Source organism: Dicentrarchus labrax, unplaced genomic scaffold, assembly GCF_905237075.1.
Source record: "Dicentrarchus labrax unplaced genomic scaffold, dlabrax2021, whole genome shotgun sequence".
Lineage (NCBI taxonomy): Eukaryota > Metazoa > Chordata > Actinopteri > Moronidae > Dicentrarchus > Dicentrarchus labrax.
In genome coordinates, this window is record NW_026136720.1 from 22513525 (window position 1) to 22538522 (window position 24998).

At 42.9% G+C, this 24998-nt stretch overlaps 1 protein-coding gene across 11 annotated transcripts in view; it reads right to left on the minus strand.

Annotated features, from left to right (window-relative positions):
- LOC127353402 (alpha-1,3-mannosyl-glycoprotein 4-beta-N-acetylglucosaminyltransferase C-like) overlaps positions 1 to 24998 on the minus strand; it is a 109901-nt gene that overhangs the window by 45825 nt on the left and 39078 nt on the right. For 7 of the 11 annotated variants that reach the window (XM_051382598.1, XM_051382595.1, XM_051382600.1 and 4 more), the window contains one exon: positions 9948 to 10018. In XM_051382598.1, the coding sequence (XP_051238558.1) occupies positions 9948 to 9972 (25 nt within the window). In that variant the 5' untranslated portion in view covers positions 9973 to 10018. Of the gene's footprint in view, positions 1 to 779; positions 864 to 1136; positions 1155 to 9947; positions 10019 to 18980; positions 19212 to 24998 lie in introns of those variants that run through there. The other 4 variants (XM_051382603.1, XM_051382604.1, XM_051382599.1 and 1 more) reach the window with 3 other exon arrangements.

The following is a 24998-nucleotide window of genomic DNA, read 5'->3' on the forward strand; positions in this document are numbered from 1 at the left end:
CACGCTGTTGTTGTTTTGTCAGTGTGTTTTGCAGTCTTAATTTAGAAGGAAATTTAGAGGCCCCTCTGGGTTTTGCGTCTCACCTAAAGAGTAAGTATTTTCTTTTCTTCTCACCTTGTTCCAGCACTTTTATATTTGTCTGCAAAACACACTTCGGTGAAATAAGCTAAAAAGTAAACACAATAAGCTGGATATTCTGCCCCGCACAGAAGAGCAATGCGGCTGTCAATATGGCTGCGGGTTTACAATTGTTGTGCTTGGCAACTGCTGTCTGTATCACACAAGTGTGAAAAGCAATAACACCACCAAAGTGCAACTGTTGGCGGTCAATATTTTCTCTCCCTGATAAACCCTCTGGGCAGGAGCGTTCCTTCGTCTAGCCAACACAAACACAGCTTTGCAGTTTCAATCTGTCACAGTGTGTGAATATCGAGCCAGTAAGAAAAATAAATAAATAAATAAATATATATATATATATATATAAACCCTTGTCTTGCCACTCTGCATTCTCAGTTTCACAGAGGAATCATCCAAATATGAACTTTAAGGATTGCCTGAGACACTCCTCCTCGGTGTCAACAACTCCCTGCTAAAAGCAAATTAGTCTTCATGCACCGCGACTTTGATTCTGTTTACCTTTCCTAATGTCACTTCTCTGCAGGAGACCGTTTTATAGAAAAGCTATCTGAAGCAGCTACTGTGAACTAGACACAAAAGTATAATCTGGCACCAAACACATTACTCTAATGCGAAAACAAAAAGAGAGAGAAAAAGATTACCTTGTACAAGTCAGATGTGTTTGTGGGAGAAAGTCTGCAGGTTGACCTGGAGGGGATACATGAACACGTCTGCCTCAGCTGTATCTGGGAAACAAAGAGACCCAACATGCCATGGTTACTTTACTGCTCTGAGGCTTGTGAGACCGCATGTCTGGAACTGTGAGTGATCCACAAAGCTCATATTCATGCAGATATAAGAGTGCGTGGGAAACATGAGATTTACAAAGTTTGCACACGTACTAAGTTATAGCACCCAAACTCATACACACCCACACATTCACACAAACACACAATCAACAAGCCTCCAATTCCCAAAGCAGCTGTAGACTCAGCAGACTCTGCTACCCAGTGGCTTACTTTTGAAGATGAATCTCCAGAGCCCCCTACGGAAAAACAGCACTTTGCCAGGGATGTCCAGGAACGTTAACTGTCGCCGTCTCTCTCCATGTTGAGACACTGACGGCTGTGATGGGAAGCGTGGCGCTCCCACACTGAGGCAGGGTAATTGGCTAGAGATGATGGGCCATAAACATACATCACAAGGGCGGCGAAGCGCCAAGCAGACAGCTAACTAAGGCTCTATTTCTACAGTGTGGCTCTTGTTTGTCGTACGCATGTGGCCACGTACACACACACACACACACACACACACACTGCTCATTGTCTTCCCTTCCCTTGATATTCACGCTCTTTGAACACTGGTCCACCATTATTACAATAAAAAGAGAAAAACCCCGACACTCCCTTTATTCAATCTATCACCATAAAACCACAACGGCACACGCTCTATATTGTGCGCGGACCTTTTCAACATTTCCTTGGCATCATGACCGTAACCCAGAGGATGTTCTTTCCTGCCATTATCATCCACTGATATATAATAGGCACTACCCATTTAAAATGCATCATCACCATAACAGATAGGATGCCCTCTCTCTCACCATTACTACCACCACACAGTGGTGGATAATAGGCTATCCGTTCCTGCAGTGCTATCGCCATGGTGCAGACTTTCCTTCCATTACCATAACACTTCTGTCATAATAAGCAGGGAGAGCCTTCCAGTCATGACCACAGCTCTCAGAGAGGAGGTCAGTCATGTCAGACTGTTTGCTCACACACTGGTAATTGGGAGAAATAAGGCTGGGCAAGGAAATAGCACTGGAGCTTTCCTTTCTTCTCAGTGGTTTGCCGTGCAAGGCAGCTTTTTGCTATGATCCAGTAGTGCTGCTGAGCCTTTTGACGTGTTTAAAAAGGCAAGGAAATAATAAGAGATATGGGAAGGAGTGCCAGCTAATTTGGCTCGCACAATTGCAGCTGTTTGCACCATCTCATGATGTTGTATCATAATGGATATTTCCTCAGATACAGCATGCCCTATTCTGCATTCTCTAATACTGTGAGATGGGATGAGGATTTCATCAATAAAATCCACTTCATTCATCTAATCCTCTTTTTCTGGATTTTCCAGATTTAGTTTGACAGGTCTCCCATGACCGCTTTATTTTTTTTTTTCACAGAGACAAGTGCCAACCTAAAGACCCCTTCACTCTCTCAGCAGACTGGAACTTCAAGGGGAAGAGTAAAACCGATGGCAGGGAGCGGGAGGGACAAGGGGGGTCCAGGCAATGCGCTCATTATTCAGTAAGACACTCGAGGCCACAGGAAATAGCACACTTCATTTTTCTTGTCAAACTCCGGCTGGCTTAATGGCGTGTTCACAGCAAGTGGTGAGACAAAGGGATGGCGTGGCCGGGCCGAGACGTGGAAGGAGTGCCGATCAAGATGGAGGCCGTCATCACAGTGGCAGCTACCCTACATTCTTCTCAAAAGTAGACCACCTGAGTTGCTAAAGCTGCTGAATGTGCTATAGCAGCTAATAAATATGTCTCATCTTTCAGAGAGCAAGTATAGTAGGGCTGCTTTCAAAGAGGAAAATGAAATATGGTCTCAATTATATTCTAACTGTAGAGAGGCGCAGATGTTCCTATTGTTCCTCCCATTCCACATCCTCCTAAACCTTCCCTCATTATTGCCTTCATTACCAGAGCCATCGATATGGCAGGTGGCCACCAGAAAACATGGATGTATCCACAACTCATCATCCAAACACCAATTAATCATCCGCCCAGCAATTACACACCTTGCTCCATACCTTCCATTGATTGTGAACACAGTTCAGCTTTTTCTATTTCATTTGTGCACCAGAAGCTCCTGTGACTGAGGTTATAGCAAGCAGCAGGCCATGCAAAGCAATCTCCTCCTGCTCTATATATTCGCTGGACTGGAACTGTGTTTTGATCAGAGAGATGATGGGGCAGGTGTTTTGGTACAGCTACATGTCAGCGAGAAGCCTCATTCCATTGCATTCCAATCTCCAGGCATGGCAGCGGGCTGTGGTGTCAGACAGCCTCTTTTGTTCGACTCCTAATTGGGGTAATTTATTGTCCTAACAGGCAGAGCAGCTGTGGCTTTATAGCGTAGCACCAATTAAATCCAGATGCTGGAATGAAAAGATGGGGCTGAACGTGACTTGGGGACCAATCACTAATATTAACTCAGATCTCTGTGAGATGAATATGACAAGCTGTGATGAGAGATTCTTCTCAATGCATCGCTATGCCACTGATACAGAAAATATGCGATTTTGATGAGGATTCATGAAAACAGTTGCAACCAGATCTCAGACTGACGTTATGTATAATCTCTAATAATGGATGCAATTATCTGCCAGATTAAACAATGGAACACAAATCTGTGGGGACACTTGATAACGTGGTGGAAGAAGTGACTGCAATGCAATTCGCAATTAAGCTACTGGACTCTTGTTCTAGTTTCAATGCTGTTAAAGAAGTTTTCCCCCACAAAATGGCCCTGACAAGAGGATCAGGTGAATATGAGCGGAAGATCTGGGGAATATGGGGAGCAACTGAAAGAAATCAGGCCGCTGTGAAGATTTCTCCAGGGCAGGGCTAACCCCGCCATACTGTGCTTGGCCCGTCTGCCTCTTCAGTCCAGGCTCTTTAGACGAAGAGCCCCGGGGACAGACACAAATGTGAGTAACACAGAGGATGGAGGCAGCATGAGGTCACCACCTCGGAGCTGCAGCTCACAGAGAATCCGTAGATGCACAGCGACTCCTTTGGCTTAAAATTCAAAGGGAGAAGAGACAAACTAATAGGACAGTCCTGGCGAGGCTCTGCTTTTTTTTTTTTTGTTCATTTGTCTTCTCTGTGCAGTTTTAATGAAGTGTTTATCCACTCTGCCACTATTAACTCTGAATGCAAGGTGTAGATGTAATGTACACAGCCCACAACAAGTTCAGCATCCTAATATCTTATATATTGTTGTAATCTTTTCCCACACGGTGACATGCTGCTCTAAATCTACTGTAAAATTGCATTTTAATTCAGTAAGTGCTGTTGATGTGTAGTAACCGAAGAGATAGCAGGGAATACTAAACACATTTGCTGCTGTTTTAAGGCAGAAACGAGTAGAATGCACTATATATGTATTAAAAATCTTAACCCTAAGCCTAAAAACAGACCGAGCTAAAATAACCTTAAATATATTTACTTGAGTGAGGGTGAAGGACAAAATCACATTTTGTTTACTTGTTATTGTACTTAACTCCTATAAAAAAAAAAAATTGTTAACCTGTTACACTAACAGAACCCGCAAAAACAAATTTGGAACACCTTATATCTCAGTTTGATGATGAATCAATTTGTAATTTAAGACATAATGCTCATGTTTGTGCATGAATTTACAGCAAGAAACCTTCAGCTTGTTGAAATATTAAGCATAGGTTACAAAGTAAACCAGCATTGTGTGACAGACTTATAAAATACTGTTTATGAAACGGTTTTTCAAGCTTTTTACTACATACTGTAGATGTAAAATGGCTTTTTTTCATAATAATAAAACTTACACTATTACACTATTGACATAGTATATATAGTGTAAAAATGTTATAGTCTTATGTGCATATATACATATACAGTATGTGCATGCTGTACACCTTTTTGTGCAGCTTCCATTAATGAATTATTATTATTGGCCTTTTTGTTCACGGGGCTTTTGTTACACTTGCAGTGGCATGTTGAGTGTGGCTGTGTCGGCTCTCTACCACTGTTATAGAGTGGAGAGGCAGAAAGCAGAAGGGAATTGAGGATAGCTGCACCGTGCATGAAAGCTTCGCAAGTAAACAGCTGTCTGACAGCTGACGTAAATCAAAAGATTGGGTCAGGTCAATAAAGCTCGATATAGCTGATACTGATCAGTTAGAAATACCTCCATACCGATCAGTGAGATCAGTTTGGGGACATTCGTAGTTGGAGCCATTCATGTAATATAAAGATGGCAGATAATTCATATTTTGTATTGTTTCCTTTATTTATGCTAAACAGCCTACCTTTCACTAGAAGATATTCAATTCGGACATACAGCCAACACAAAGAATGACACTTTTGATTTCAGCTACCGAATCGAGTTTGACATTTTTTCTGTTTTTCTACAACTATCCTATTAATGAAAAGTGGCTCGACTAAGACTTGACTATTAGGGAGCAGCCCTATATAATATATTACCTTTAGCTAGTCCTTTAACACAGAATCTATGCTATATATTGAAGAGGTAAAGAACTGTTGTGTGATGAGAGTTTAATACAACAGCAACATCTGAACCCATTGACTACAGTCTGACGACAATGTAGCATTGGCAATGGCCAGTGTTTTAAGGTTTCCGGTGTTGCCAGCGGATATCCAGATAATGAATATCTGGGCCAAGACTTCCTCTTCCATGTGCACGTCATTGTCTACAGTCCAATTATCGACTTGAGATGCAAGAATGGAGTTGGAGTTGAGAGAAGACATCTACAGCCAGACTGTTAAAAAGTTAAATCATCGTGAGACGATAACTGTTGTGTTCCAAGATTGCATTTTGGCCAATGCGTTCCGCCTCTTTTGGTTTCCACATGGAATGCTTACCTGCATGCAACCACGTCAATACTACTCAGACTACAAATGGAAAAGCGAAAACCACAATGCTTCCGATATCAAAATCTTGTTTATTGCCTTTAGATTCTGCATTCATACAGAGATATCTGTTTATGGAGATGAACATGATAGCAGCAGGATCGTTCACTCACGCACGAGTGAATTCACTCTCTGCATGGAGCTCGTCTGAATCATATTACTTTCCACATTGTACAGCTGACTTCAAACCCTGAAAACAACATAAAATACTTGTTTGGTGTAGCTTTGACAACAGTGACTCTGCTCCGTCTTTGCTGTAACCTCTCTTTCCCACCTCTCACTCTCTCAGAAGGAGTTGAACTCTGAGAGCAAAGAGCCGTAAGCAGTCCAATTGGAGGGCTGGAAACCTCTGTGCTTCATGAGGATAAAGAGCTCTGACCCAATTAGCTGTCTTTGTTAAATAAAACTCCACTGGCCCTCATTTAAACCGCCACATACCCCCCACTCCTGCTTGTGTTTTTACAGTAAAGTGATAATAGATTTAATTAGCTGAGGACCTTGCTTCAGGGAGACTCCTAAATCCACATTGATATTTCTGCAGAGTTTGGAGATAGAGGCCTCAGCTCTGTGATGACTTATGAGGGAGACTGCAGAAAAATATAATGAAAAGATGATTTGCAACTTTTACCCGCTCCTGTTTATTTTTTCCCCTGAGGCTAATCATTCTGTTGCAGGATGATGCTGAGAATTATGCAGAGAGCAAGGAGCTGATCAATGCTGTCTCACTGCTAAAACCTTGGATGTAAACAGGCCTGCTGTCAAGATAGCAGCTTGTCTGGTTTTGACATGCAAGGATGTTCTACTACTAAGCTGCTGAAATTTATAAACTGTCTGCTTTTTTTTTTTTTTTAAATTGGACGACATAATAAGAATGAAGTGAAGTTGGCCCACCACACCTTTTCTCCAACAGTGCTGACAAGAATCCTGATGGGGTTAGGCAAATATAGTTAGGAAGTTAGGAACTAAAACACATGGTAAAAGTTATAGAAGGTTGGTTTACAGTGAATAAAACTGCCAATGTCCCATACACCAAAGATAATTGTCCAATATTGATGTAATTCCTTGGGATGGGCTGATATTGCTGCATGTGAAGTAATTACTGGATGTATCTTGAATTTCTAGGCCTTTTTTGATCCTTTTCTTGTCTCCAGGGATAGAGAGGGTGCACATTTAGATGACAGGAAGTTATGTGAAAGTATTTCCAGTGCAAAACTGTCGTGTGTTAAGGAAGGGTCACAAAATTCTTTTTAGAGTCACCATTGTCACCGTGTTTCCCGCAGAATGACAGTGGAACTGGGGTGGGTTATATTTTTATTTGAATATAGCACCTTTTCAATATCTGTTTCTCATTCACTAATGCAAGGACAGCAGTATGTTTTATAAAGTCACCCAAAAACACAACTCGTTTTTTAAGACTGTTTCACCCACAATTCTGTTTTCACAACAGCAGATGAGCCACATGTGGAGGAGTCTTGTTGTTATTGACGTAGCCGTTTGGAATGATCAAAAGTAACGTAGTATCGAATGACATTGGTAGCAAACCGGCTGTGTTCACTGTTGGCTGTTACCTGGTCTGTGCTTGTAAAATATACACCATGTCTGTGTCTTCAACGTGATACCAGATAACGTCTTTCTCTGTGTTTTTATGTGTCTCTGCAGCAGAGCCATGTCATTGGATATTAGACTGTATGGGTGGGGGACAGCAGGTACACTAGTTAATCGAATGCTGATGTTTTTTTTAATAACTTTTGTACTTTCAAAACTATCTAATGTATAATTAATGGTGAACGAATCCTTTTAAACACACTTGCAAAACATACTTTTGACAACCCTGATTGCTCTTAAATTATCTTAAACATGAAATCCTGCTGGGTACATTTAGTTCTCTGAGGGATGTCGTGCAGCATATTGGGAAATGTGGGAAGTCACGTACAGCACCCAAGGTTGAATTTTCCATTAATTCCAAGTTTAGACTAAGAGTGTTATAACAGGGTGAGAAGGATCTTAAAGAGAATACTGTAAAGCGCCAGTTTTAGCATGAAAGCCTTCAACGGAATGGTAATGAAAGCTATGAAATTAAAGCTTTTCAGCTAACATGTTCCAGTGGAGGTGCAGTTTTTTTTTTTTTTTTCTTTTTTTAACATCCCATTTTCATATGGTATGACAATGTAAAAGCCTTGTGCTGCGGGTTTCTTTTCATCATGACTGTACTGAGCAAACAGTACGGTGCTGAACGGTAGACTCGGGGAGCTGTGAGGTAACGCGCTGGAGCCAGAGAGGAAATGAAAATAAGGGTGGAGAGTATGGAGGTGTCAGAGTGGCTTGTCAAACTCCCTGCACGTTCTATGAATATTTCACTACAGACACACAGCAGCTTCTCGGCTGCAACCCTGGAGAGAGACAAAGAAACAGAGGCAAATAGATAGATAGATAGATAGATAGATAGATAGATAGATAGATAGATAGATAGATAGATAGATATACCTCCTCTAGCCCTCCCACTCCCTTCACCCAACATCGATATATGTTCACAACACACTGCTTTCAAACACACAACACACCCACTCATGTAAATTGCATGCACATTATACATGCACACATTAAGAAAATGTGATGCAAACACCGTGCACCAGATAAGGAAACTGCTGCTTTGGTGCAAGGGTAAGAAATTGGTTAAGCAAATCAAACAAGACTGCGACTCTACAGCCACGGCGACTCTGTGAGGCTGTACTTAAGCACACTTACGGTCAAGTGGTGCCTCGGTTTGTCCGAGAATGTCCCAGTTTCAAAATGTTCTGACAAAAAAAAATTTCACGGTTTTCACCACAATTAAAATAATATTTATGATATCATACTTGTTCTGTCCCTAACCCAATATAAAAACATAAACACTGCACTACACATCTGAATTCACTGATTTGTCTTTATGTGTATCAACCAATCAATCAAATTTCAGGGCAATCCATGCAATAGTTATTGAGAAATTTCACTAAAAACCAAAAATGACAGCCTCATGGTGGGGCAAGAGGAAAGGGTTGTCAAGTGAGTAGGCTTCATCCTTTTGGGCATCATCAATGTCTGTACAAAATTTCATGACAATCCATTCTATAGTTGAGATATTTCAGTCTAGACCAAAGCGGTGAACTGACAGACCAACAGACCGGCATGGCTATCCCTCAAACCACGCCACTATTCATCAGCTATTCTTAAAGTTTTTTCTGGACAGCTTTGCAGATGCTTGCCAAAAAACGTTTGGTTACCTGCCAATGCTGCCGTTAGAGCAGACAAAGTTATCAATCACTGAAAAAAACTACCACATCTGATTAGGAGCTGCCGTTCATTTCCTTTTCAGCAAAGACAATGCATACAGGTCCAAGCCACAACCTGTCTCTGCTCAGTGAAACTCTCAACTACTGAGATATGCACACTCCAGTAATCCGATAGCTCCACCTCTCAGCGGAGCAGCAAACACAAAGGAATTACTGTACTTATTCAAATTGTAATCTTTTCCAGCATATTTTGGAGGGGAAATACACACAAAAGCAGCTTTAACTTATTTTTATTTTTTTCTTTGAATAGAATGTCTTGATTACAAAAACATTTTTGAAGTCAACAAACACTGAAACAAGAAAAATGCTTTTTTCTTTTTCTTTGTGAATGTGATCCTCAAGGATCGCCACAGTATGACTATTAATTTATAGCCTTAGACAGAGCTCCTATAATTCAGTTTTACCCTTGGGGAACTTTACTCATTTCATGTTAAAGATATATATAATGGACATCCCTTTATTTTTCAGAAGCTGTGTTATGCAGCTGCACCTTCTCTTTGCCTCCAACGCTACTGTATATATATATATATATATATATATATATATATATATACACAACACATACTGGAGCTATAAAAAGAGCAAGCCAACACCCTGCAGTCCGCTGTCCGAGGCATGTGTTACAATACATAGATGGTTACATTTTGGCAGATTCAGTGTTGTTCAATGTTAAGTGCTATGTTATGATTTAAAGATTGCCATGTTGTATGGATCAATACGTTCACATCAGATTAGCGGAGGTTTACAGGGGCAGAAGGGGGAGGAGCACCACTAAAGCGGTAAATCTGACCAGAAGCACTTACTTCCACTGCGTATCCTATGGGCCATTATTGGTGGGTGTGCTCACACATCAAAGTGGCAGGGGTCTTCCAGGCTAAAAAGGAATAAGAAACAAAGGACCATTAAATCACAGTGAGAGACCCTGCTTGGAGCAACACACATGTGAACACTGCAGTATAAGGACTGAGAGTTTAGGACCCAAAGAGAAAGATAGACAGAGGAAGAGAGGGAGAGAAAGGGAGCACGACATTGATTTTCCCCTTCTGAAGTGCCAGTTCATCATTCTGTGAGACACACTCTATCGATCCCCCGCCTTTAGTTTGTTTGTAATTTTGGGGGCTCAAAACCGTTCACAAAGATAGATCCTCTTATATGCCACTTGCCTCTGAGATGAAGAATGGAGGGATCAAAGGATGTGTGGAGATGACCTCATTTTGCTAGGTGCTCCTCACTCAGTTGGTTTTTGTGGCCCTGTTTAAAGAGGGAGCTTTAGGATGGGCGCCTGTGGGGGGCGTCCAGTCAACCGGCCGTTTATTATAATAATACAAAGCCCCAGTCTTGCCATAAGTGATCCTTTCTGCTATTATCATACATTAGTACTGCAAAACATTATTTTATGGGTGTTACGTGTTAAGTGCCTCTGCATTAGTAGATTTTAAGGCTACAGAAGGTGAGATATTCACAGAAAAACCCTGATTTTATCACTTTAAATCCATAACTGTGGCTCCACTGGAGGAGAGTTTCCCATCCCTCTTACAGTAAATAATCTCACCAATGTTATCCTTCTCTTTTTTTCTCTTCCATGTCCTCTGATATAAAGTGAACACAGACTGATTGGTAGGGCTGCACGATATGGTCAAAACATCATATTGCAGTTATTTGGACAGATATTGCAATTGCGATATTCACAAATAGAGTGAAAATGTCACAAATTTAAATTTCACTGAAAACTATTAAAATCATGATATGACATTTTTGGAGATCTGTACCATTATTTCAATCTCTTTTTTGTATCTCTGTATTTGTATCTCTGCTGCACTACAGTACTTTATTATTACGCTATTTTGTCACATATTTTACCTTCATCAAAAAATTGCAGCTTCCATGGTTTGCATATTGCACTTGTGCACAGCTGTATTGTGAATTCAGAATTCAGTAATAATAATTGTGCAGCCCTACTGGATGGATTAGTCAACATGGGCATGCTGTGTGCAGTTTACTAACATCACATTACATAACTTCTGGACTTAGAAGTTCATCCTTCAAGCAATTACCTCCAGCTGCTATTTGGAGCCAGACGCACTGTGCTATGTTGCCAAGCACAGCTTTAACTCAAAACTTCAAATGCCCCTTAAACAACTCTTTACTGGATCATTTATTGTTACTTTTCAAGGCTGGAAAACAGTAAAATTTCGTGCTAATAATTTTCTGTGTGGTGCAGCAATATCTCAACAAATGGAGCTTTTGTTAAAGATACAACAATGAAATCTTCCTCTAACAACCTAAACCTTTAGTCAACAGAACATTTTGTTTGTTGGTTTTTCAGTCTGGGTTTCATTTCACTCATTCCTTGACCTGTTAGTCATGATTTTTAGCAACGTCACTGTGTTCCCATATCTGAATGAGGAAGTTGGTATATGCCAAATAGAAAGACAACCAAAAAATAAGACCCTGACTTTAAAACAAATTAAGAGATTGTAAAGAGTTTAAAAAATTGGTAAATAGGACCTTGAGAGATTCTACATGTTTTGGTGGGAAAAATAGTTCTCTCCTAGAGCAAGCAAAAGGGTTTTCACTGCCAACATTATGTTGGTATGAGCAGATTCATCACAGCCCGTTTCCACTGTGACCTTCATAGCTTCCAGGAAAATTCTCAACCTGAGAGACAACCACCCACATACGGTTGTACCTTAACATCTTATCTGCATTTTATCATACCCCGCTATCCCTCATATTCAGAAAGCTATCACCTCAGAATACCTCACAGGTATCAAGAGAATAGATGAAGGTCATCATACTATGGCATGCAATACATGAAATACTTCAGGAAAACAACCTTTGACCAGGGTTACTCAACCTTCTTCAACGAACACACAAAAACAAACACATACGCAGAAACTCCCACTCACACTCACAAAAAAAGTGTTCCAAAGCAAACTATTATTCTCCAATCTTAAGGTTTTGGGGGATTTTTGTAATCAATTTCTAATCACCATGCCAACACATTTCCCGCTCTTACCCACTTTCATCAGGCTGAAATTATTCACGAAAAATAAAATACATCAATCATCAGATAACCACCCACTGTCCTGCTCCTTGAGATATAGCTGAAAATCTGGGGTTATTCATAGCCACAGAATAAGAAAACAGAAATGGTCTTAAAGAGTGTAAAAGGGTACATTAGCAAAAACTTAAGTATGAAAATGATTTCTTTCATCAAAGGGACAGAACTGAACCTTACTGAAGTAATACTATCATGAAAAGTTCAAGCCTACAAATAGTTTATTCTTCAGTCTATTCAATAATAAAGAACCTTATCTGAAATGTATAACTTTGTTCAGTTGGGTCAGGATTTTTGAAGCAGCCACAATGTTAAAAGAACGTTTTCTTTTCAGAAAGAAATAATCAGTATCAGAATCAGTAGTTTTAAGCATTTTGTGGTGATTGACTACCACAAAATATTCACAATCTATACACAAACACTACAGCATCTGATTTCATCCTGATTTGCACAAATTCAACCAGAGATGGGTAACTAATCAATCATGGTGCATAGTGATTGGTTGCAACATAAGCTTGCAAATTCTTGGGATTTAGTGGCAGATGTTTGAGAGCTACTGTTTAAACAGAAGAAAGCAAATCCATCTGGTGGTTTCTATTGTGCAATATTTCCATTCACTGTTCTGGGTTTGTTATCTAGATGCAGCATGTAGGTTAAGACTGGGTCAACATATCCACAAACTATAAGCTGCAATGTAAAAGCGGTTGTCTCTTTCATCGCCCCAGTCTCTCTCTACAGAAGCATGTAGTGGCAAAAATTCAATGCAAATGGGCTCATCAGAAAATTAAAATAATACCCATAAAAGGATTATCTGTCAAACACAGAGGATAAGTGCCAATTGCACAGAGCCCTGAGATGCCATGTGGATATTGAGGGGAATGGTTATGTCAGTTTCACTGTAATGAACCTCCATCCTCACAGTTAACAACAGTGAATTGACTGACAGCGGCAGCACTCTGGATGGAGGTCATCTATGTGAACTGAGTGCTGCATCCTCCAGATGCTCTTGCCATATTTGCTGCCTACAGGCAGTCTATGGGGTACTTCTTCATTTCCTTACTCCCCAGGTTTTTAAAATGTCATTTATGTCTAATGGCCATGCTCATTAGCTGCATCTGAAAAACACACTCTGGTCATTACCAGCTACATTTGCAGTCAGGCTTCATGCCGAATTCTCTTGTTTGAGTCATCCGTCACAGCCCCATTCCTTGGCAGTTGGAACCACAAATGACGCAAAAAGCAAATCTTCTAATTATCTGCAACTATCTTTATCTGCTTACATTTCTGGTGAATGTGTTTTGACAAGACAGCTTTATCAGTGTAGCGAGAAACCCAATCTGAAACAACATCCATCATGTTGAGGTTGCCAAGGCCACTTGGGGGACTACACAGGCAGTAGCGCGCTACTTCACCTTGGTACGATCCTCTTTTGTATGAGCAAAGTGGGAGAAGGCAGGGTTGTGCATGACTGGGACTGTGATGGAGACAATAGCCCTCAATTCTCTTTCATTATTTACTTACCAGATATGGACAAATGTTACAATAAGACGTTGGTATGCTGGAAGAAAATGTCTAAAGAAATCCCTTCAGTGTCAAGAAGATCAAAACTTCATTCAAGAACCAAGAGATTCACTTTTGTCGCTGTCAGATCTACTTGGAACAGACGCACAGCTTGCCATTTCTAGCCTAACACTGCAAAATAAATAACTGCTTTGGAATCACAGCGCCACACTTTTTCTTTCAGATTCTGCATATTTCTTTAGTGGAGTGTTGTGTGGGTGTGCAACTGCCTGTCCAAGTTAGAAATAGAGAGAGAGGGAGAGTCTGGGGGAGGGGGGTTAGGGTCTTTGGCTATCCTTTGTCAACTGCTCAGTGCCATTTAATGGCCTGTAAACCCCTTTGCTGGAGAAAGAACAGGCAATTAGCATACTGAGTGGATTACAAGATTGCTCTGACTCCTGGATTAATGTGTGCACTTAATCTTCTCTTTGCTAAGCGATTCTTGGATATACAGCTATTCAGGGGGAACAAATTTCCCCACCTTCCAAAACACAGCATGAAAAGTGGTTTCTTCCACGATGGCATCAAAACTGAAGTACAGTTACTTTATTTATTGGTAGGCTGAATTGCCAAAGGTCAACGTGTTTAAGAAACTGGTCATTTTTGATTGCCCTTTTCTCAAATTTACAAGCCCAAAGCATTACAAGCATGTATACAGTATTACACCAACATTGGTGTCCACAGACCATGTTTTTACCTTAAGCAGTGATTGAGACTGAGAAGATCTCTGCACAGGTGGCTGTTTTGGTGGGGATGTGATGTTTAAGGTACCAGTTAGACAATGAAATACAATCAAGGAAGTCCAAGTGGAATAATAGGTTAATGCACTAAGCTAATCAGGCGCTAAAACACAGCACATTCTTTTTTGTTTTTTTCATCCCAATTTTATCTTACATTGTGACAATAAAGAGGCAAACAGCGGGAATACTGGCTAATGCTTTACTGGATGAGTTCACATTGATCTTTTTATCAAATAAAACATAAATTGTCAGGGAGAATTAGTATAATTTCCATTTCTCAGAGCATGTGATAATGTCCAATGATTGTGGCTATTGTTTAGGTTCTAATCTACATAATTAATCATGAGACTCACCCTGCATAAGCTTGCCAAAAATACCCCTGTGGTTCTTTTACAGGTATGACCTTAAAGCAAAATCAAGCCCCAACCCAGAAACTATGCCACACACCATGCCATCTCCTTGATTGCTATTCTCTGACTATCTGTATTATATATATAATAAACTTGGGGCTGCACTTCATATCTCCACAAACTCGGGCTTCAACTGCTATCGCTGCCATCGTTCCTGAATCACTATACCTATTCGCTGGCTTTGATATGATCTTTAATCCACGGCTCCCCACCTCACCCCCGAATCTCTCACCCAGAGTGTCAGCACAGAAATGAAAAGAGCTGATAACTTTGCACAACTATTGCTCAGTGCCAAGGCATGGTGTCTTAAAAAGGCAACCTCAGCTTCATATGGCCCACACTCAGGGACACATATAGACACAAAGTTGTGCACACTGTGGCACATAAAATGGTGTCAATACCAGATATTCATTTACATAAGATATAACTGGAAAAACTTCTTAACACTTCCAAATACTTAATAATATGTTGCAGGTGCTGCCCATATGCCAATGAGCCATCATGTTGTAAACAATTTTAAAAAAAAAGCTTAGGACAGCTTGTTTCCCTCACAGAATGTATGTGAAATCAGGGGATCAAGAGCAATAACAGAATGCATCGTTCTCTTCCCCTAAATATCAACACAGATTACCATCTTCGCAGCAATTCTCTGCCTCCATCCTTCGCAGATAAAAGGCTTTCAGGATGCACTCCTTCAAAAAACTAAAGTGCTGATTCACTGCATTGTGTCAAAAGGGAACAGATGGTTGAGGCATACCTTTTGCTGTCCATTGAGATGAGTGCTCACTGTTCCAAAAGCTAGAACGGCATGCTTAAGCTACGCTGGACCTTTGCTCCTATATCAAGCTTCACTCCTGAGTCATTTTTGGTAGCTAAAAGCTGGTGAAACAGAGTGAGTGTGGAACGAGAAAGAGAAAGAATGCCTGGATCCCTCAACACATTAAGAATGCGTTTTCTCCTTAAAAATCAATAATGTCCCATTGCCTTGAAGATCACCAGGAATGCCATCACTTTCAATTTGTTCATTCATTCCTCTCAATGAACATACTGTGGTGATCCACTATTTTTCATCCTATCTCCTGGGAGGTTCTTTTAACTTGTTAAGATCTCTTCTCTGCTCCTTTAACAATGGCATTTGTCTGTGCATAGTGAGAGCCCTCCAGACCAGGGAGTTTGTCTGTGCTCTATTGCATCACAAGCAATGAGCTGAGACATGTTTATTTTTTCCTCATAAGGCCATGATTTAATGTGCTGGACTGCATGATTATTTCCTACACATACTGAGCCTTGCTTTATGAACTGAGATGAGGAATCCTTTCAATCCACCCACTGCCTTCCAACTTCCCCAAAAACTGCTCGCTTACCTCTAAGGTGCCCTGTGACTCAGCAGGGTTCACAATAGCACCTATTGCACAGCAGACCTACTATGTCTATTCACTCCCCTTAATTATCAACATTAGCCATAGACTATGGGAGCATAGAGGCTCTCAGACAGCTGCCACCAGTCCCTGGTCTCTCTTCAAAGAGTGAATGGAAACATGAAACATAGTCAGACATCACAGACAGCAACAAGCCCCCAGCTGTGGGGTAAGCAGTCGAAAAAATTACAGATTGCAGAAGTAACCTTAGGGAATAAATGGTTGTTGCCAGATGTAGTTTTCAAGAATTGGCTGTGATAATACTTCCATCTTGGAGTCCCTGTCAAATACAGCTGACTGCTGTTCTTTCGCCTGAGTCATCTCACTAAATTAGTGAGATTCTTCTGTTAGTCCTAGCACTTGAGGACCTATATTTTTTTGATGACCAACACATCTGTTTGTGACTTTACAGAACTTTCCAGAAATTAAATTTTTCCCCCAGTGCATGTTAAGGTGTATAGGAGAAGGCATGTGTGATGGTGTATCAGTGAGTCAAGAAGCATGTAAGAGTTTGCGTGCACACACGAATCTCTTCTGCTGAGCGTAACAATAAAACATAGCTCAATATGAAGCCCTCACTCAGCAACTTTACTGCTGGCGCCGCGAACAAAGGGGTCAGAGCTTACAGTAATTTTTGTTCTCTCCACATCAATATATGATGCTTCACTGGGGGCAATGAGAACCTGTCCAGAGTTATAAAAGGGAACTGTTTGTACGAGGCGAGCAAACACACTCTCACTGCACATCAGACACCTTTCGACCCTCCAACAATGTAGGGCGTGAAACAGCGAGGCCTTTCCAACTCAATTCTGTATTCCCTCACAAAACCACTGAAGTCAGCTCTGGTTTATTACAGCTAATGTACCATCTGCTTCCCAGGGCGACTCCTCATTAAATATGGAGGAGATAAATAACATATCTCACGTCTGCAGCACTGAACCTAAATGTGACCGGTGGTGGTAGGGGGAGAGGGAGGCAGGTCTGACAGCTTCTTCTTTATATGAGACTGTGCCTGAGCAACATGGTGCAAATGCCAGTAGAAGTTCTTTAAAAGATTGCTGCTCCAGGCAGTCTTGACAGACATTTTGCATCTAAAGACATCCCAAGGAACTTGTCACATTTATGTTCCAAACTAAGATTCAATCAATTAGGAAATAAGTTTCACTTGAAGCTACAAATCAATACTGGCTTCTTAATTCCATCCAGCTTTACTTTAAAATGTTTTTTATGAAATCAAAGGTCTACAATAATGAGATCTTGCAAAATAATGTCAAGCCTTATCAACAGATCTGCATTAATGGATGGAGGAAAGGGGGAGAGAGAGAGAGAAGAGACGACATGCACCAAAGGGCCACAGGTTCGAATCGAACCTGGGCCACTGTGGTAAGGACGCGCTTTACCTGGTGAGCTACCGGACAACCCATGGATGCTTGTTTTTAAACAAAAGAGCAAAGATGAGGTGGAGATTTGGTTTATGTAGCAGTTCATCATAAAATGGTCCATATAGTCCCCAAGAATTATTGAAGATTACTAGTTCTGGGAGTGTGAGGTAACATACTTGGCACCTTTATAAACTTTCCAGTAATGCAAAGTAATCTCTTTTGTTTATCTATTTCCCCAGACAATTAAATTCTCCATTACAGTCACCGTGTATTACAAGGACATATGCGTGGGTGTGTAGATGTATGAGTACGAAAGCAAAGTAAATAGCTACTCCCTTGATGCTGCTTAATTTTAGCAAGCGACTCAGGATGGGGCGCTTTAAATAAGAACCTATTCACCATCCATGAACACATATACTGTTTATTGTAAGGTAAGCAAGTGAGACTGCTTTTTTTTGACATAATTAAATTCTTCAAATACTGTTTGAAATAAAACCCTGTAAAAATATACACTGGATGTACACTCCAGTGGTCTGGTTCTTCTGAAAGACAGTAAATATTCTTTAAGTTCAGTCCCTCAGCACAAGCGCTGTGGAACTGAGGAATGGGTCTTTCTTCTTATTTTGAGGGGTGAGCAGGTGCTACTGACTTTATTTGTAGCTGCAACTCTGTTTGTCCAACCAGCACAATGATTCATTTTTTATAACTGGACACATTTAGGGCTGAATTTACATTAAATCATATACAATTCCTGCAATTATTAATTTTATTGTTTAATTTTACTACTGTTTGGCCATTGTGGATATAATTCTATTACATAAGACAAGTGATGCGACATGGCTTGTTTTCTCATAGTAGCATAAAAGCAAAAGCAGCAGAGTTTTATGGTCAACCTGAATGGTTTTCGTATCTATTTAAGATCAACTCGCACAAATCTCAGGAGGTTGTTGAGGGCATGATTTTAGATACAACTCAATACTACAACATCTATGCAACATATAATAAGTGTTGAGAAGCAGCACTCTTCAGTTGAGTAAAACAAGATTGACCATATCTATGAATTTAGTCTTTATATTTAATTCTCAAAACACTCTCAAAATGGAGTTTCATAACTAAGTTCGGGAACAAAGACCACGCCCCGAACTCTCCTCATTTCCGCTCAAAACATACTTAAGCACACCTTTTCCGTTCATTCCCTCCTTGACTCGTATTCTACATTGACCCGAGTCAGAAACAATACGAAAACGAAACTAAACGTTAATTACCTGAAATCATGGATAACGAACTTATCCTTAACCCGTCAGACAGCGAACTATTTGACGAAATCTCCGAGTCCTCTCCTTCATCCACGATCCCTCCTCGTCAGCCATCCCGGCCCCGCTCAACCATCCACGCCGTCAGGCGCTCTCAGCCTCCCTCCAACGACGGCTCCAACATCATCGGGCCGTCGCCCCACAGCCGCTCCAGGGGGAGACCTCGCGTCCGGCGCCTGACCGACACTCCTCCCTCCAGCCGCTCCGGGCGGCGCCGCGCGACATGGCCTCACCTCGCCACCTCGCCAACCGTCCTCGGCACCAAACATATCCGAGTGGACGGTTGTCCGCCTGAAGCGCGCCCTCATCCAGCGAAAAATAACCTTCCACCGCACCGACAACAAGGCGAAACTTTTCCAACTCCTCACGGACTCCGAGCAGAGAACCATCCCACTGCCCAGTACTCCACCGCCACTTCCGGGTACCCAGCGCGCGCGCCCGCGGCAGCGCCGATTACGTCATGACGCCCCCCACAGCCCAGCCTCCTCATCAGCCCTCCCAGAGGGCCAGGTTGTATCGAACCCAGCACCTGCCTTTTCGCTCCTCATACATCTTCTCCCTCACCCCACACTTCTCAAACAACCCGAGCACATGCATCCCTCCATCCCAGCATCCCTTCCTCCTTCTTTCCTTATCGCCATGTCCCACCTTCCTTGGCTACCTCCGCCCCTCCTATTCCTCCTCCAACCGCCTCAGCCGCACAGAGTGTGCCTATAACAACGGCACACAGCAATACCATCAGCCACCTTCCTCCTGTCTCTTCTTTCCCCCCACCCCTACCCTCCCCATAATCCATATGTAGCCGGTGTTCCTTTTCCCTACTTAACGCATCTGTTTTCTCCACAGCTCCCCCATAGCCGGACCCTGGGCTTTTCCACCTATCCCAATACACATAGCAACTTCACTCTAGCCACTGCTTTGCCTCCAGCACGTCCAGTCGCATCCTCCCGTCCATCGCCGGTGTCACCCACTCTCAGACAACAGATCCTCGCCGGTAACTATGTCGATCTTGCACACCTAATACATCCGTCCACCCTCAACCCCCATATACCCAGAGAACTGCAAACCGCACTCGGTCCAATCGAGCTCAAGCAACCCCTGTCCACCCGCTCCAAAGAACTCACCGCCATAGAATTCACCCTCGCATTTTCACTGTACCGCGACATAATATGTTCAGCCTTCCCCGACCGCAGGGCAGAGCTGGACGACTACATGTCTCGATCCTCGACCTGGCCTTGCGGTTCGGCAGCAACGGTTTTTACACTTATCATATTCTGTTCGCTTCCCAAGCTGCCGGTCGCTCCAACAGTTTAATCAGGGAACTTACTGGGGCACCATGGACACAGAACTTTACTGCCGCGTCTTTTCAGCCCGCTCCTCGCTAACTGCGACCTGTGCGGCGCCCCATCACCCCCGCCACTACTTGTACCCTCATCGCTCTCGCCCCGCACCTCAGCTTACCATAATCACAACCCTGCCGGTTTCCGCAGCATACCATCAACAGCCCCCCTCCATCCATCACCCCTAAACCAGCCATCATCCAACCCACTGCCCTCGGTCCTCCCCAAAGGCGTTGACAAGAGAGGCAGACCAATCCTCTACCAGGGGCGGAAGGATGGTCTGTAACAATTTCAACGACCTGGGTTGCAAAGCCTCTAGCTGCCGCTTCCTACATACCTGCTCTTTTGCGGCGGAGCCCACGCAAGATCCACCTGTCCGCATAACCCCACCAAGCACAACTTATGTAGTATCTCAACACACCAGTTAACATCAACGCCCTCACCACTGCCTTAAACAATCACCCAGATCGTCAGTTCGTTCACTACCTCATTCAAGGATTCACACACGGTTTTCACCCAGGTCTACACGTCATGCCAGATTCATCTTACACATGCCAAAACTTGCAGTCAGCCACCCCCAGCCTGACATAGTCGACAAACTATTGGACAAAGAAATCAAAGACTCATTCGTGATCGGTCCGTTTCCCAATCCGCCATTCCCCACATTCAGGATCAGTCCCATCGGCATCGCCACCAGGGAAATATTCAGGGAAACAGAGAATGATCATAGACCTCTCACCCCCACAGCTCCCCAGTCCCAAGCATCAATAGCTTAATTCCTAGCCCAGATTTTTCCATGCACTACGCAACGATTGACCACGCTATCTCCTCATTAGTGTAGCCGGTCAAGGAGCCTGGTTGGCCAAGCAGACATCCCAGTGCTTTTAAAGTCCTTCCCATCCACCCAGACTACTGGCTTCTTCGGCATTCAGTGGAAGGGCGCATACTACTGCCGTGCGCCTGACCTTCGGGTGCAGAAGCAGTCAGAAAATATTCGACTCACTATCCGAAGCACTCTGTTGGATCCTGCTTAACAAGCACAAACTCCCATACGTCATCCATCTCTTAGACGACTTCCTACAGTCCGCCATCCTCGTCTCCCCGTCACACGGTCTACACACCTTGATCTCCACTTTCAATGAACTCGGAGTCCCCCTCTCCCCGAGAAACGGAGGGCCCCAGCACATCCCTGGAATTTCTAGGCATTACCCTCGATTCCGTTTCACCCAAGCATCCTTGCCCACTGAAAAAGTACACCGGTTTCCCTACTCATTTCAATTTCCTCCTGGCCTCCTCATGCACTAAGCGTCAACTTTCTCGTTGCTCGGTCACCCAACTACGCCATCCGCATCATCCCCCAAGGCCGTCCTTCCTGTCACACCTGCTTTCCATAGCATCCTCCGTCCCATCTCTCCACAACAACGTCACACTGGACGAAGCATGTAAACGGAGCTAAAATTGTGGCACCAGTTCCTCTCGTCATGGAACGGCATTTCTTTCTTCTACGCACACACATCACCTCACCACAAGATATCCAGCTTTTCACAGATGCAGCTCCTTCCGTCGGCTGCGGCTACTTCAGCGGCAAGTGGTTTTCAGCCAAATGGCCGCCCGAATTCTCATCTCTCTCCTCTTCCTCCACAATTCACGAAATGTACCCCGTTATTTCGCAGCTATTCTTTGGGGCCACAAATGGTCAAAGAAAATCATCACCATCCACTCCGACAACAGCGCCGTCGTCAACATCATAAACAGGGACGTTCACAATGCCTAGACATAATGCAGTTTGTAGGAAGCTCACCTTAGTTTCGCCCAACACCATTTCTCATCCGAGCCTCTCCATCCCCGGCCATAAAATATGATCGCTGACGCACTCTCTCGCTCTCGTTCCAGAAATTCAGGCAACTGGCACCAGCCTCCGACACTCTCCCGACTCCAGTCCCACTGTTTTCAGCCACGGTCTACAACTGAATCCCCAGACGCAAAACCTCGTCACCATTGCCAAAATGCCATCCTGAACAGCGTCGCTCCCCGCACACTGTCATCATACATGACCGGATGGAACTGCTTTAAAACCTTCCACGCCACCAACAGTCTTCCGTTCCCTTCTCTCGACGTTATGGCTCTCCTGCTTCATCTGTTTGCCCATTCCATCCTTAAAATGAAATCTTCCACCATTCAAGCCTACATTAGCGGTATAAACTTTCTCATCAACTTTCCTCCGGGCACCATGCCAAGCCACTTCTCATTCCCCATCACCATGCTAATCAAGGTCTCCGCAAACAGAACGCATCCCTCGCCAAACGCTTGCCCTTAACCGGATCTACTCACTCGCTGCATCAGAACCCTACGTGAAGGCTACTCACCCCGTCGTCGATAAGGTCCTGGAATCCATGTTCCTTCTAGTTTTTCGGTTTTCTGCGCTGCCCGAATTCCAGCTTCTACCCTTAAATATGATCCTTCTACCACGCTTCCATGTCTGCATTTCCTTTCATTCCAACGACACCCTAATTTACCACCTTAAACGCAGCAAGACCAACCAGTCCGGTCTACCCCAACCTATCTACCTCTTCCGCCTAGACTCATATTTGAGTCCCTTCGAACCCATACTAGCATCACCAACTCCAGATTAGCCAGCAGAGCTTCCCCCAGGACCCTCTGTTCATCACCGAGACCGGTAAATCGCTCACGGCACTGGTTCCACCGGCACTTCCGTCTAATCTTGTCCAAATCAGGAATATCCCCAGAATCGTTCTCCGGTCATTCATTCCGCATCGGCGCCGCCTCCTCCGCCTCCAAGCAGGGAATCCCAGACAACATCATCAAACCCTCGGCCGATGGTCCTCCCCGCATATCTTACGTACATCCGCAACGACCTAAACGACATCAAAACGCTCATGCGCACCTGTCCCACTGAAGTTCCTTTGGGGCTCTTGAAGAGTCAAAGAGACGGCTCCCCACTCAGCGTCTCAGCACCCTCTCCGTTCCATCCGACCAGTTCCCGAACTTCCCCATCAATCTACCTAACCAGTCTTTCCTCCCTTTCTATCAACCCTCACTCGCCTTCCCATACCCCTCTCCTCATCCCTCGACCCCTTCCCCTCATCCTCGACCCTTACCCTTCATCCCTTCTCCCTTCTACCCGTTAACCATTTTCTCCCCAGCATTCCACATTCATTCATAAACGTGTAATAAACTGTCTTAATCCATACAGCTATTGGGTGGTCTTTGTTAGTGAAGTGCTTAAATGCAGACTACAGTACATGTTGCCCAACTGGATTCTGCATGTGTTAAAGTAAAAAGCCTCTTCTACACATGCTCCACAATTGTACTTTCCAGTACATATTGCAGCAGTCAGTTGATTTTAGTGTTATTCAGATGACCTTTTGTTCAGGCTGTGGGGACCGGTCCCTAAATGATAACTGAGAGCAGTTTGGTGCATTACCCTCTTGGCCAATCAGGCCTTTCTTTAGGGCTTAAGAGAGGTGGGGAATTGTACACCTTGGGGCACTGTGATCTCAGTGGTGGAAAGAGTATTGAAAATCTGTACTCAAGTAGAAGTAATGTTACATTACTGAAATATTACTCAGTGACAAGAAAACCTACTGGTGTTAAAACAAATATGTAAATACAACTATTTTTCTGAAAGCTGGAAAAAAAATAGTACCCAAGTACCCAAAATGACTCAATTACAGTAACACAAGTAGTTGTAATTCGTTACTTCCACCCCTGTCTGATCCCTTCTTAACTTGCAGCAGATCTCATGGTAGCAGATAATATCAGCCAGAAACTCTGGTCTTTAGACTCTTTTGAAACTTCTTTCCTGCCTTGCTTTCCCTAGCCTAGTTTAAATAAAATAAATAAAAATCACTTTTCAACTAGGTTACCAGCATCAGGCAAGATCTTGAGTCTATTTTAGCAAGAATTTGTGTTTGCCTAATGCCTGTAGGTGTTACTTTTTATTTTATTTTCATTGAAACCTCCTTTATACACATTTCCGTATTATTGAAGAACAATTTGTTTATTATTAAGCTGGATTTTTTTCATTACATAGGTGTTCAAAAGATTGGTTTTCTGAGAGTTTTCTTTTTTTCTATTTTTTTGGGGAACAGCTTCTTTCCAATCAGCTGAAATCAAGGATGTAAGTACCGCCAACACATTTTCACATGAAAACACTGATCATGTAATCTACATGTAGATCTGTGTTGTAATTTGCATCCAAAGACACTGGAAGGGGGACTTTGAGACCAGAATCATTTCTAAATAATGCTGAAGTGCTTTTGAGCAAAGCAATTAAAATAAAGCTGCCCCAAACTAGCGGTGACTGCTCGTGCCCCTCTCTGCCCTGAAGGCTGAAAAAGAAATGATTTCTCTGCAAACCTTCCCAGCTAAATAAAGACTAAAAGGGGAGAAAATTGCCTACTAGAATGCAAAGGACAATTGCCATGCCTCAGCATAAAATGGATAGGGAGTCCTCACTGCACTGAAACACTTGTCAGTCTACGAAAGTACACTGTGCTGAGTTTTTAACCAAATTCAGTACAGTATGTGCTCAACAGTATAGTATAAAATCTGATTAATCAGTGCTGAAGCCACTTGTGGCCTTGTACATTTTTTACCAGAGATTTTA